Below are 12,661 nucleotides of genomic sequence, written 5' to 3'. Positions count from 1 at the left end.
ATCGGTTTGGTTCAGCCCAGATTGATCAAATCTTGCATGAAATGTCTTTCATAGCTGACCAAAATTCATTTCCCACGTTGGTTAGCAATTTCTTATTCTTTTTTTTTTTTTTTTTCAGGGCCCGTAACAGACAGCTCAAATACACGCCAGAGCATATGCACTGTACATCTTTGTTTTGGAATCCACTGACACCTCAAGGCAAAGGTCTGCTGGCCATTCAGTCCGTCTCTCAAGTTCAGGTACAATTCCCTAAATGTTTGATTGAAATTTGTCTTCAAAGTAATTTATATTATGATTTGTTTCTTGCCTTGGCATAGTCTGGATTTAGGCTGGATTTCGATTTGGACAAGTCGACTCAGATTGTCAAGAAACTCAAATTAGTCGACACGCCGTTACAGATTTACCGCAAAACGGCCTTCATCTAGGGCATATAAATATCGTATATAATATAAATATAAATACCGTATACGGTATTTGGCGAGCGTCCTTTGGCCACTTCCTTTTTTATGCGACTATTTTTCAAGAATGTACTGTATTGGAGAAAATAACTTGTTGGACCCATCTAGATTGTTAAGATGTTCACTGCTTGCTGATTAAATTTTTATAACACCACACCTGGCTTGCCCTATAACACGCCACCACAAACTCCATTTGAGATCAGAGATCAATAAATATTACTATCTAGCGTATATTTGTTTACATTCTCGTTACAAAAGAAGGTCAGAAAAGTACAAATAAAATTGGCGTAGGTAAATTACTGCTGTATCAATTTAATCGTGACATGATATTGGGTCAGTGCGCAATATGCGGCAATATGTTTTATCTGAGCAATATGTTTTAAGTGCTTTGACCGTCAGTCCCAGTGAATTACCATGCAAATATATCTACGCAGTTACCGTGGAAACCAATTTCTCAAGTAGCGCAACACATGCATGCAGCATGATATTAATAATAAACTTTGTGATCCAACCGATCCAACCGGGGTATGTCGGTTTGTCAATTGCCACACTTTTTCAGTTTTCATACCTCATGCAATGTATAGCGTGACTATTGACTTCGCATATAACTGCTGCTCAGCTATAAGCAAAATATAAACGTTATATAGCTTGTTATTATAGAGGAAGCCCAGGATGGTCGTAACAAAAGTGGTCCCTACTGTCGTTCCAGTCGTCCCTCCCCATAACATTTCTTGGTGTTTGAAACCTCTGCTGTTTATGTGGATGCGCGTTTTAGGGATAGAACTCGATCCTACTAGCAATCCATATCGTCAAATTACTTACAATTACGGTCTTGTAATGTTATTATTATGTCAGTGCTGGGCTAGCCTCAGCTTAACTGCTAATTACTTTAAATTTTCCACGTCTATACCGAACATGCAACCGAAGAATTCGAAGCGTTGCGATTCCATTCAATTCCATTCCATTCGAAGAACCCGTCATTATGTACAGTAATTTATCCCTGAGAGATTTTCAACTTGATTGAAAATCTAGAAGGCTTTTAGCGGCATAAATGGGCGGGGAGGAACACAGGGCCAAAAACTATTATTTAAACCCAAGGGAATCAATGGCGCTCTGTGATTGGCTGAATAACAGTTTACAAACTGTGGCACAGGTGTGGCTCGCATGAATTGACGTGAGCCCTTGGCGTTAACTTTATTCGATTCCTTAGACGTTTGTCCAACTAACGCGCAAAAGTTTATAACGATAAGACAAGTTGTTAATTAGTGACGAATTGTTGAAGGTGCAAAAGGGGCGGGAAAAAACGTTTTTTAAAGCTGCGACTCATATTCAAAGTTTGTTTGTTGTTGCGTGAATTCCTACCGATTCCCCATCAAATTCTTCAAATAATGTGCTAGATTTTATCTCAACATCTGATTTGGTTGATTTTACAAGAATATTTATATGTGTGAAATGGGAGGAGTTTCGTGAAATGGGAGGAGTTTCATTCACAGAGTGTGATACGGACTATTTCGTGATCTGGCAATGCAGGATATTACATCACAAAAAAAGAACAGGACAATTAATTACGCCTGCTAGTTTCGCAGTACCTACGAATCATTTAGCCGAATAGCCGGTGTTATTATCGCTATTAGTATTATGGAAAAATCCATAGATGATTTGGATTTATTTCATTTTGGACAATCGGAGGTATATAGTAAAAGAATCTTTTTCAAGTCTATAGAATCATCAGTGAATAGTAATTTTTTAAATACGAACGACCCTCACAACAATAAAATCTCGAAGGCCGACACGCAGTGGCATTTTTTTACCACGGCCATAAGTGGATATATGACAGAAAAAGATTCACCTTTTTGCTTTCTGGAATCATTTCCTCGTTCCGTGTAAATGAGAGTTATGCTAGTTCGGGTTCTGAAGTTCTTGAATCTCTAATTGAAAATCTTTCAGTTTCGTACTGGGCTGGGCTCTCGGCTGGGCTGCCTAGTTAGACCACATGCGACCACATGTTATCATATGCTTTTGATCTATTTTAATTTTTGATTGATGATTATCAGTCAATCAGCACTGAATCAACTTTGAGTCTCAGACACCAGACACAAAAAGTTGGATGCGATCCACAATTTTATCATTTTTAGTCAGATAAAGCAATGAAAGTCCTTGAGAGGATGAGAGTCAGGGCGAGGTCGATCGACAGTTTTCTTATTTTGATGTATTACAAAATGGGACTGTTATAGATATTATCATGTTCCAACAACGAAAAATCTCATATTACTTAAATATAATGCAAATAAATGTTATATCAACTCCTTAGTGGAATTGATTATTGAAAATTTAATTAATCGAGGCGGGACTCGAACCCGCAATTTTCGGATGCCTGTAATCTGATAGAAGTCCGACGCCTTATCCATTAGGCCACACGATCTTACTGATTAGTATTAAAGAAAATTAATAGCGAGTATTTAAACCATGGCCAAATGACTGTAAAATCTGTTTTCCTTTTCTCTTAAATCAGACTAGGATTTTCTTTCGATTTAGTGCTTCCAAAATGTTATGACCATCGTAAATGGTAAAACTCGACGCCACAATTGACAAGATAATTCACATTGAATTTCACACGTCATGCGTGTTATTTTTGGGGATCGCAAGAAATGAGAAAAAATGTGCCGTTAACTAATTGTGTTAAAGTCCAACCAGGAAAATACTACCGGTTAAGTCAATCATAACATTTCTTATCAATAACAACCCGCTAACTTTAGCGCATGCACAAAAATTTAACTAACAAGCCAACCAATGTCAAATATGCCGGTACTCTTGACTCTACTTTCATTTTTATGTCAGAGTGAAACTTGATCACGTTGTTCACGTTTGGGCTCTTCGAGGTCAGCAATATCGAATATGCTTACATGCTCAGTTTGGTTTGACGGTTGTTGCTTGTATATTGATTCATGGTGTCCACTGAAATACTCAAATCCAATGATACAAGCCGGATAAGATACAAGTCCCAAATAAAAGAAAAAGAAGAAAAATAAAATAAGAAAGCATGGCTCAAGGTATGGGAAGCGAATAAAAGGATACGCGGTCGTAAAATGATCGTAAGCATTTTTTAAATCAAAACATTCACAAGCATTAAATCTCTAGCAGATTAGAAATAATTATTGAAAATAAAATTACAGACATTGGTATTATAGTGACATCTATAGTACATAAATGAAATAACAATGTATAGATGGAGAATGAGCCACAAAATATTACGCGCGCATGACAAATTAATCAGATATTTTTCTCTTGACTTGAATTATTACAAAAAAAACATTTTTTTACTTGGCTTGAGCATATTGACTCCTCAATTCACGTCGGAGAACCTTGCCCAGGTTGTTTTTCGGCAGAGCATCGCAGAACTCGATTCCGCCTTTAATTTGTTTGTGGGACGAGACCTTGGAGTCGACGTATGTCCGAATTTCAGCGTCGCTGACCGACTCCATTCCTGGTTTCCTGACGACGTAGGCTCGAGGAAGTTCTCCGGCGTGTTCATCGGGGATTCCAATCACGGCGGCTTCCATTACAGCCGGATGCCCGGAAAGGATATCTTCAAGCTCAGCTGGAGCAACCTAATAAGAGAGGAATATTTCCGTTATTTCAATTCTTTTTTTAAATCTTTTCCAAGAGAAAAATTAAAAATTGACCTGGAATCCTTTGACTTTGATGAGTTCCTTGAGGCGATCGACGATGTAGAAGTTGCCGCCTTTGTCGTAGTAGGCGACATCGCCAGAGCGGAGCCATCCGTCTTCGCCAATCATTTCCTTGGTGGCTTGCGGGTTGTTCCAATATCCTTTCATGACTTGCGGACCAGTCATGTAAAGTTCACCTTGTTGATTAGGGCCGAGCGTTTTGCCGCTCTCCAAGTCGACGATTTTGGCTTTTGTCCTCGAAATGAGACGTCCGCAAGAACCCAAATGGTCGTTGTTTAACGGAGTCTGCATCGCCCCGGGTGACATCTCCGTAAGTCCGTAACCTTCTTGAACGAGTAGGTCGGGCTTGTTGAATTTCCCCAGAAGGTTGTTGGCTGTTTGCGCTCCAAGCGGGGCTGCCGAGCTGAAAAGGGTGTGAACCCGTTCAAAATTTTCCATTTTGAGGGCCGGATGTTTGATGAACAGCTGGGCCAGAGTCGGCACGATATGCAACAGCGTTGGCTATAAGCGGATTTTAAAAAAACAAATAATGATAATAATGAAACGATTGCGCAAGATTAATATTAGGCAGCAGCAGGATACATACCTTGTGATCTTCAATGGCTTTCAGGTAGCTCGGCACATCCAAGTGGGGCAGAGTCACCAATTTTGCTCCCAAATCGAAGCCGATGTTCAATATTCCAGTGATGCCGTAAGAGTGGAAGAATGGCAATAGGCAAATGTGGATTTCTTGGTATTGGTCTTGAACATGACATTCAATTTTTTATTGTAATTTTATAAGCCAATCGCTTGAAATTAAACACGATTTATTACCTGTAGCCATTTGATTTTTGGAGGTCCCTGGATGAATATTTTGTGAAACGTTGACACCTACATTGGCGTGAGTGAGCATCACGCTTTTAGGCAGTCCTTTTTAATCAGTAAGGAAAAGTTGAAGTAAATGTGAAAGTGTTGTTTTCTCAGTCGAACTTACCAGTGGTACCACTGGAATGTGGAAGTATGAACGTATCCTCTTGAACGTTGATCTGAAAAAATGTTCGTCACTATAGCTTGTTAAATTCAACGTTCCGAAAAGTGATTTTCGATCTTCCACAGTAAATATTGTCAAACTTACATCTACGTTATCGTTGAACAGATCGCCGGAATCCTGAAGCATTTGTTGAAAGCAGACGAATCCTTCCTGCGGAGGACCGAGTAAGATCACTTGGCGAACTGAAGGGCACATCTGAGCCATTTTTTGGAGCATCTCGGCCATTGGGGCGACACCAAATATAACACTGGCTCCAACAGATGTCAACTGGCGTGCGATTTCCTCTGAAATAATTAAAACAGAAATTAGAAGGTAAAATAAATGTGATTGGCATTTTTTCCTACGATATTTTTTGGCACATACCTGGAGTAAAAGTAGGATTTACAAGGGCGACGGGCATTCCGACACTGGCAGCTCCTAGGAGAGCGACGGGGAATTCGGGAACGTTGGGCGAAATGATCGCCATCACGTCGCCTTTTTTGTATCCGGCTCGTGTCAAAGCGCTCCCGCATTTTCGGATGAGGTGGCCCAGCATCTCGTATGTGTATTTGCGTCCGGTCACTCCGCATTCCTGCGAATCAAATGCAAAGTCAAATCCAGTCAAATAATAAAATACTCGCCGGCAATTTCGAAACAGAATTATAGATTGGGAATGAATTGTATACATACCAAAGCGATTTTGTTGCTGTATTTGCTTGCGTTTTGGAAATATCTCTGCACCAAAGTCAAGCCGTGTAGTTCGCAATCGCTGTGAGGTGAAGTGACGATGTTTTTGTCCATTTTGCCGGCCAGGTTGGTCGCTGATGTCTGCTGATTGTACGCCGGAGCTAGCTGATGACTCAGAGCCATTGGCTGGCTGTTGATGCTGGCCGTAATGCATGCTCGTTTGTTGGCAAACAAGGTAGCTCTCTGGAGGGAAGATCTCAGGTGCGATGCCATTTTGTCTTCGAAATTTTCTGCAAGTGGTTTTTACTATTTAGAAATTTTTTTTTTCTGGTTTACTAAGCGGTTTAGACAAACTATGTATTAAAAGTTCGATACAGCCTGTGCCTGTTTATATAGGGAATCGTTTAAGCGATAAAACACTGACTCTGCTGACGCAGGAGAATATTTGACTTATGTTGACATAGTATAGATATTATACATGAAGCTACATTCACACTTTTTCGGTTTTCCCAAGTTTTTTGGGGCCTATAAATCCTAAACACGAGCTGCCACTGATAGTGACGGGAGCAATCCGTACGTAGGTAATATATTTGTTTGATTAATTTCTCTTGCAAGAAGTCCGTTGTTTGAATTGATATATAATTTGGAGGTCGTCTGAGTGGCACTGTGTCAACATTACTAGCTGTACAATGTTCACTTTGCCTTTTGTAAAGTTGGTGATAATTGATAATACTTTCATATTCTAAACCAAATAACTGAGTTTGAACATGGCACAGAGATATTTAGCAATAAGAACAAATATTTATAATCAATTCAGTCAGCTCTTCATCAAACAACAAAAAAGAAGGTCTTAAAAAATTGAACGACAGTTCATAATGAACGAAAACTGAAATGTATTACGTGCGTTTCTCAATATTCACTTAAATTTTTTCTCCGAGAATGTTATAGCCTACGTTCGTCACCATTTTATATTATAGCTATACTCAAGGTTAGGTAGTGCGATATCCCGTTCGAGTGCTGATAATTTCTTTATTTCCACAATTAGGGTCACTATTGGAGAGCAAGCAAATCGCGCTATTTGTCTCGATATACGCATTTGTATATTAATATAACGTCATCATCCGTCCCAAGGTTACATGGGGAAAACCGGATGTGTATATAGCGTGCAGTTGTATTTCTTCACCATTTTATTGGATTTTCCCACTTTGAAAGTATCAATCACCTATATAATGGCTGGGTGGGAAAATCGCCCCAGAGAGAGCACTGAGTTTATCTCATTCAAGAGATGATAACGATGAAAACAGGACAGTTTGATTACAAGGGCTCGGCATAAAAATCTTTCGTTTTGTATCGGGTGTGTGCGGGTGTGTGTGTCTGTTTAACATTCGGAAATATTATTTGCCGTCGAATTTTCGGAATTTTCTAGGCCTAATACTGTATTGCTGCATGTGTGAATCACCTTGTAATAACCCAACATAATCATATCCTGTTATTGTTGAAATTATTTAACCAATTGCATAAAGACATCGAGTATAGCCTTACTAAACATGGACTATCACTTCCGTAATATAGCTGATGTGCTGGTTTTTATTTTTCGATAATTAATGGGCGGACCCTTGGATGCCGCTAGGCATTGGCAGCCCATTGAAAGAGCGCGCTATTAGTTTATCAGTGCTGTGCGTAGTTGTGGTAAAGAAATGGTTTAAGGAGTGGTTCGTGACACGAATGAAGGTTAGACCAAGATTTTCCAGAGATTTGTATTCCAAGGTATTTTAAAAAGAGAGTCTCACGCAAGATAGTATAATTTTTCATTATGTTTTTGGTTTTTTTCATTGCGAGTTAATTGTCCTTCTGTATAGAGCCAATGTCTATCAGTAATGATAATATAATAATTGAAAAAAACCTTTTTCATATTAGGGCTAGTTCTTTATGCATAGAAGAACTGCCGAGAAAAATACCCCTAATGATTCGTCGTCACTTTATTATAACCCTATTAACATCTTTACTTGAGACCATGCGAAAATCGTACGAGATCAAATTAAAAATATGAATTTTTTTTTTTTTTTTCAGTTTCGGTTTGCTGGGGTTCCGCTAAAGTTGGGCGACGCTCAATTCCAACAATAGCGTTGACGGGCTGCGTCACTTGAATGAATCCTTTGTCGAATTGCATCTTTTCCTAATTTATAGAAAGACATTTTTGCCATCAATAGGCTACTGAATTTCTTTTGCCATTTAGCGCCATTTGGTGAAATTAATGTACCGGTGTTTCACGGACACGGAAGAAGCGGAACTGACTGACGATTGTGCACAAAGCTATTTTGATTTCTTCCATGGCAAATCGCATGCCGACACAGTTACGAGGCCCCATTCCAAACGGAAGAAAAGTGTACGGGTCACGTTCAGCTTTGTTATCGGCGCTCCACCTGTGTCAGAGATAGTACACATGGTAACAATAATGGTAAAAAAAAAAAAATAACACGTTTCTTTGTTGATATAGTACCTATCGGGATTAAATGTTTCGGGATCCGGATAACTGTCCGGGTCGTAATGGAGAGCAAACGACGGCACGGTAATCATGGTTCCTTTCTTGATTTCGATACCGTTGTAAGTGACGTCTTTGTTACATTCCCTCTCAACTCTGTTTTATTAAACTGGAAATAAGTAAAATTGAAAAATTGAAAATTGTATAATTTGTCTTTTATTACCTTGGAACTGGTGGGTAGACCCGGAGCACTTCGTTTATGACCTGGTCGATGTACGGAAAGTCAATCAGTATGTCGTGATTGACTTCTCCCTTTAGTGAAATAACCTGTATTATTTTAGGTTTATCTTTGAAACAAATAGTGCTTGGCATAATTACAGAAATTTTCAATTTGTTCTTGATTTCTTGGTGTAATCTGTTTTGAATTTCCGGATTTAAAGCGAGAAGAAAAATGATGTTGGTCAACGTAGTGGCTGTCGTGTCGAAGCCGGCCAGCAAGAAGAGAACCGACTATAATATGAATTATAACATTTTTAAATTAAGCGTCAATTTCCATTGGGTAGGTTACCATAAGAACAGCTTATTAATTAATAACCTTGTTAATAACCCTGAATTCCCTGTTATTTTAACCAATAACGCCTCTAATTAACCGGCACTTTGAGTTTGTGCAACTTAACTCCTATCTCAACTAGACATAGAGATCAGTGGTCGCTATGCGTTCGTTGGTAACATTATTCGTGAAAAAAAAAATAATGTACTACCTGAGCGATAACAATCTCGTTGATTTCTTCGCTACTCCACTTTGGTACAGACTTGCCGTCAACCTCTTTCGTGTAGTCGGTGATAGTTTCCGTGGCTGCTTCGACAAAATCCTGATATTTCTACACTCAACGGCAGACAAATGAAATAGATTTATTGACTCTTACTTCTCGTTTTATTTCTATACATGTTGGAATGAAAAATGTTAATTACCTGTTCCGACTCCTTACGCTCTTTGATCAAGTTCTCTAGTAGTCTAATGAAGAATTGGAATCCCTCTGTGAGGAAGACGCGCTCGCCCAATAATGGAATCAACTTCGGATAAATAACTGCATTATTCAAAACAAACGTTATGAGTAAAGTCAACTCTGCTTATGGTAAATCCAATTTTAATTTGACAAGAAAAAAATAGCTCACATGGAATAACAGCTAGTGGAGTTTTGTTGACCGGAGGGTTAAAGATGGCTTTGGCTTTTGTCATAAAAGGATCGTCCTTCTCACCTAAACTGTCGATCGTCATCCCAAAAGCGCATCGAGCGATCACGTCCATAGTGAACGCACTAAATTGACTGTCAATTCAATTAGCAAAAAACATCTCTAATTCATGTTTATGCTAAACTATATTATTATAATAACAGCATACATTTTAGCTTCCAATTTTCCTTGACTTGTTGCGATGTTATCGAACTTGATGGCCATTCGATCGGCACAGTTTTTTATCAAGACGGACATCTATAATGTTCAAAAATCCGTGATAATATACGAAAATGCGCGAAAATGTTTGAGATTCAAATGGACTAACCCGCTTAATTTTTCCCGTGGTGAATGCCGGTGTGATGGATGAACGGATATCCTTCCACTCCTGACCGCGAGCGCTGCTAACCATCCGACGAACCACTTTACTTTCGAACGTAATATTCTGAAAGGTAAATCAAATGTGATGTAAGACATTTGGCAAAGTGAGACCATGAATTTTTTTAAAATACTATACCCGACGATTGGTGAAATGATCAAAGTCTTTGACGAAGATGGCCTTGATGAACTCGGGATCGGTGACCCACAGACTGGGATTGCTGCCGTCGAAATATCCAAAAATCTTGCCGTATTTTTTCACCAAATTTCGATCGTGATCAGGTAAACTCTAAAATTCATTCGAATTTTTTGTTCTAAGAGTCATTAATGATAAAGATTACAGTTTAATTTGAGAATGAGATATTTCTTACCACTCTCCAAATGCCCCAGAGATTTCCAAAAATCGGAATAGGTTTGGGGCCGGGAATACCACGTTCAGAGAAATAAGTGAACGTTGAGGTCATGTATCTGCACACATTACATAGATTTAAATAAAAAAACGTAACAATTATTATAAAAAATAAGGGCTATGGCCATACAGGATAGGTTAGAAGATGAAATATACCTATAGAGAAGAAACAAAACCAACGAGGCGACAAATAGCGTAGAGAGGATGGAGGAAAAAGCGTCGCTGTTCATCACGATAGCCTAAATCTAAACAACTATAACTGCTGTAACTCTTTCAACAACAACAAGAATCACGCATGTACAATGTGAGCCTGGTTCTCGCTTTCTTGCGCTCTTATAAATAAGGCGGGAGACCTCAGATTTTGTTGACGAAAAACTAAAAATGGATACACGCACTGAATCGCAAAGAATTTCTGTTTGATTAGCTCCTTTACTCGCTCAACTTTGGAGTTTGATCTAGCATGTATTATATACGACAGTTGTGAAGCGGTATATCAGTTGAACTAAAGTCTATATTGTACTAGCCTATATCTTACTTCCAGCGTTGCTGACCGGGAAAACGACGGGTGTGTTTGCTCATTATCTACTTAAACGTTTACTTGACTATAAATAAAATGACCCTTGGCTGTTATTAAATTTTCTTTTCATCCTCCACATACAGTATACTTTTATATCATGACGGAGCATTGCAACACGTATTGCGTGAAAAATATTTAGTGAAGAATTACCACCCTTTGCGCTCCTTATTATATAATTCCTATTACAAGTGAGAATTATAATCTTAATACGAGTTTTACGATAACATTTTTGTGGTATTAGATAGGGGGCCCCCAGATTTGAATCGGGGAGAACCCGATCTGCAGTCGGAAGCTCTACCACTGAGCTATACCCCCATTGGATAAGCTAACTCTCCCTGATTTGAGCACTTCTGATGATGATCTAGTTAAAATTGAAAATTTAACTAGATAGAAGGCACCGATAAACTCGTGGCAAATAATGGATAATTTACTGTATCACCCTTTCGTGATTTTCCAAACGAATCGATCAGGACACATATTGGTCCATCGAACGATGGCCAACTTGTTTCACGATGCAAGTCATGCAACAAGATAAAAATAAATACATTCTCCGACATTCTATTGTGCGAACGAAAAACTTGGCCAGCAAACTGTCACTCCGGTCAGGATTTACCAATCGGCATGAAGTCATGGACTTTATTTGGAAAAAAATAAACGAGTTTTTACAATTCTAAAAAAGTTGCTCAGGTTCCATGTTTTGGAGTGTGATCAAGGCCCCAATAAGGACTGTGCATTTATTGTGAACTTACCTGGATTTCTTTATTACCTTATGTGTGACTCGTGAATCTGGTGAATTTTGAATCGGACGAAGGCCAAATATAAAAAAATTGACTCGCAGTCCACCCTCTCGTCCTTTTTCGGGCTACATATTTGTAGCTGGTGTACAAATTCGTCTTTGTACAACTTTTGTACACGTATGTATATCCTGTTTAGGAAAAAACGAGTAGTGCCTCCTTTACAAGTAGGCAAATTAGGTTTTTTCGAGTTTTTCACTCTTTTAGTGAAAGGAAGAGACACAAAAATCTTTTTTTTCGACCGCGTTTCTCTCTCATCCCTAAACCGCTCTAATCTCGAGTTCTTTCTTTAAAACCCGCGCGATGGAAATCCATAATGGCGGTTAAAAACGAAAAAAATTTCCAAGTCCCATCACCGAAATTCAATGGGGCTAGATAACACTCGATAAGTTGTTGACTTAATATATTGTTAGCAAGCTCTTTAATTCAACAATGATTGCAATCAATAGCAATCTTGAAATTTTAAGTTTCTTTCTTTGCCCTAAGAATTAATTAGTATTATAAGCTTCCCTAATACATATCAATAGGTGATGGCACAGCGGATAAATATTGGCTTGTAATTCTGAGGTTTCGGGTTCGACTCATGAAAAAGCTAATATAATTATGACAGCCTTTGAAAAATAAGGCAGATTCAATATATTCAAATTAGCTGCAGGTCAATGCTGTCATCGTAGCAAATGGAACAATGGCAGATCACACCTCTGGCTGAAGCATGCAGTTTGCAGTATATTGAATCATACTTTAATGTCGTGCATCTGCTTGAGCATGCAGGAACAAAAATAAGTTTAAATGTCGTATAATAGAATATAAGCACCCAAGCTTTTGACATTAATAGAGTACTTCCTACGAAGGTGATGCATTGCATATCTAATGCGCATATAGATAGTATTCACCCGTAACGTATACTGTTAAGCAATTTTCACGAAAACTATCAAATGAAATCTA

At 38.6% G+C, this 12,661-nt stretch overlaps 2 protein-coding genes, 1 long non-coding RNA gene and 1 other non-coding gene across 4 annotated transcripts; 1 reads left to right on the top strand and 3 right to left on the bottom strand.

Moving 5' to 3' along the window:
• The first annotated feature begins 6 nt into the window (after positions 1-6).
• Positions 7-689, top strand: LOC124312534. The gene is made up of 2 exons (XR_006910524.1): positions 7-239; positions 318-689. It is a non-coding gene; the product is annotated as an uncharacterized LOC124312534 (long non-coding RNA).
• A 2,105-nt stretch (positions 690-2,794) lies between these two features.
• On the bottom strand, positions 2,795-2,880 carry Trnar-ucu. Its single transcript is given in 2 exon segments — positions 2,795-2,830; positions 2,844-2,880. It is a non-coding gene; the product is annotated as a tRNA-Arg (tRNA).
• A 489-nt stretch (positions 2,881-3,369) lies between these two features.
• On the bottom strand, positions 3,370-6,214 carry LOC124312336 (4-coumarate--CoA ligase 3-like). The gene is made up of 8 exons (XM_046776821.1): positions 5,847-6,214; positions 5,541-5,748; positions 5,262-5,461; positions 5,121-5,172; positions 4,961-5,056; positions 4,734-4,888; positions 4,142-4,648; positions 3,370-4,066 (listed from the first exon to the last, which is right to left on the bottom strand). Exons 1-8 carry the CDS (start codon positions 6,114-6,116, stop codon positions 3,776-3,778), a joined length of 1,779 nt encoding a protein of 592 aa, XP_046632777.1. The 5' UTR covers positions 6,117-6,214; the 3' UTR covers positions 3,370-3,775.
• A 1,590-nt stretch (positions 6,215-7,804) lies between these two features.
• On the bottom strand, positions 7,805-10,827 carry LOC124312359 (cytochrome P450 3A16-like). Its single transcript, XM_046776857.1, has 13 exons — positions 10,502-10,827; positions 10,308-10,404; positions 10,076-10,225; positions 9,887-10,003; positions 9,728-9,816; positions 9,502-9,653; positions 9,298-9,413; positions 9,087-9,206; positions 8,704-8,835; positions 8,549-8,637; positions 8,344-8,481; positions 8,104-8,266; positions 7,805-8,019 (listed from the first exon to the last, which is right to left on the bottom strand). The coding sequence occupies exons 1-13, from the start codon at positions 10,573-10,575 to the stop codon at positions 7,882-7,884; spliced, it is 1,575 nt and encodes a 524-aa protein (XP_046632813.1). The 5' UTR covers positions 10,576-10,827; the 3' UTR covers positions 7,805-7,881.
• Between the last annotated feature and the right edge of the window lie 1,834 nt (positions 10,828-12,661).

Source organism: Daphnia pulicaria, chromosome 8, assembly GCF_021234035.1.
Source record: "Daphnia pulicaria isolate SC F1-1A chromosome 8, SC_F0-13Bv2, whole genome shotgun sequence".
Lineage (NCBI taxonomy): Eukaryota > Metazoa > Arthropoda > Branchiopoda > Diplostraca > Daphniidae > Daphnia > Daphnia pulicaria.
Note: the sequence above shows the minus strand (reverse complement) of the source record. Positions and strands in the feature narration are given on the sequence as shown.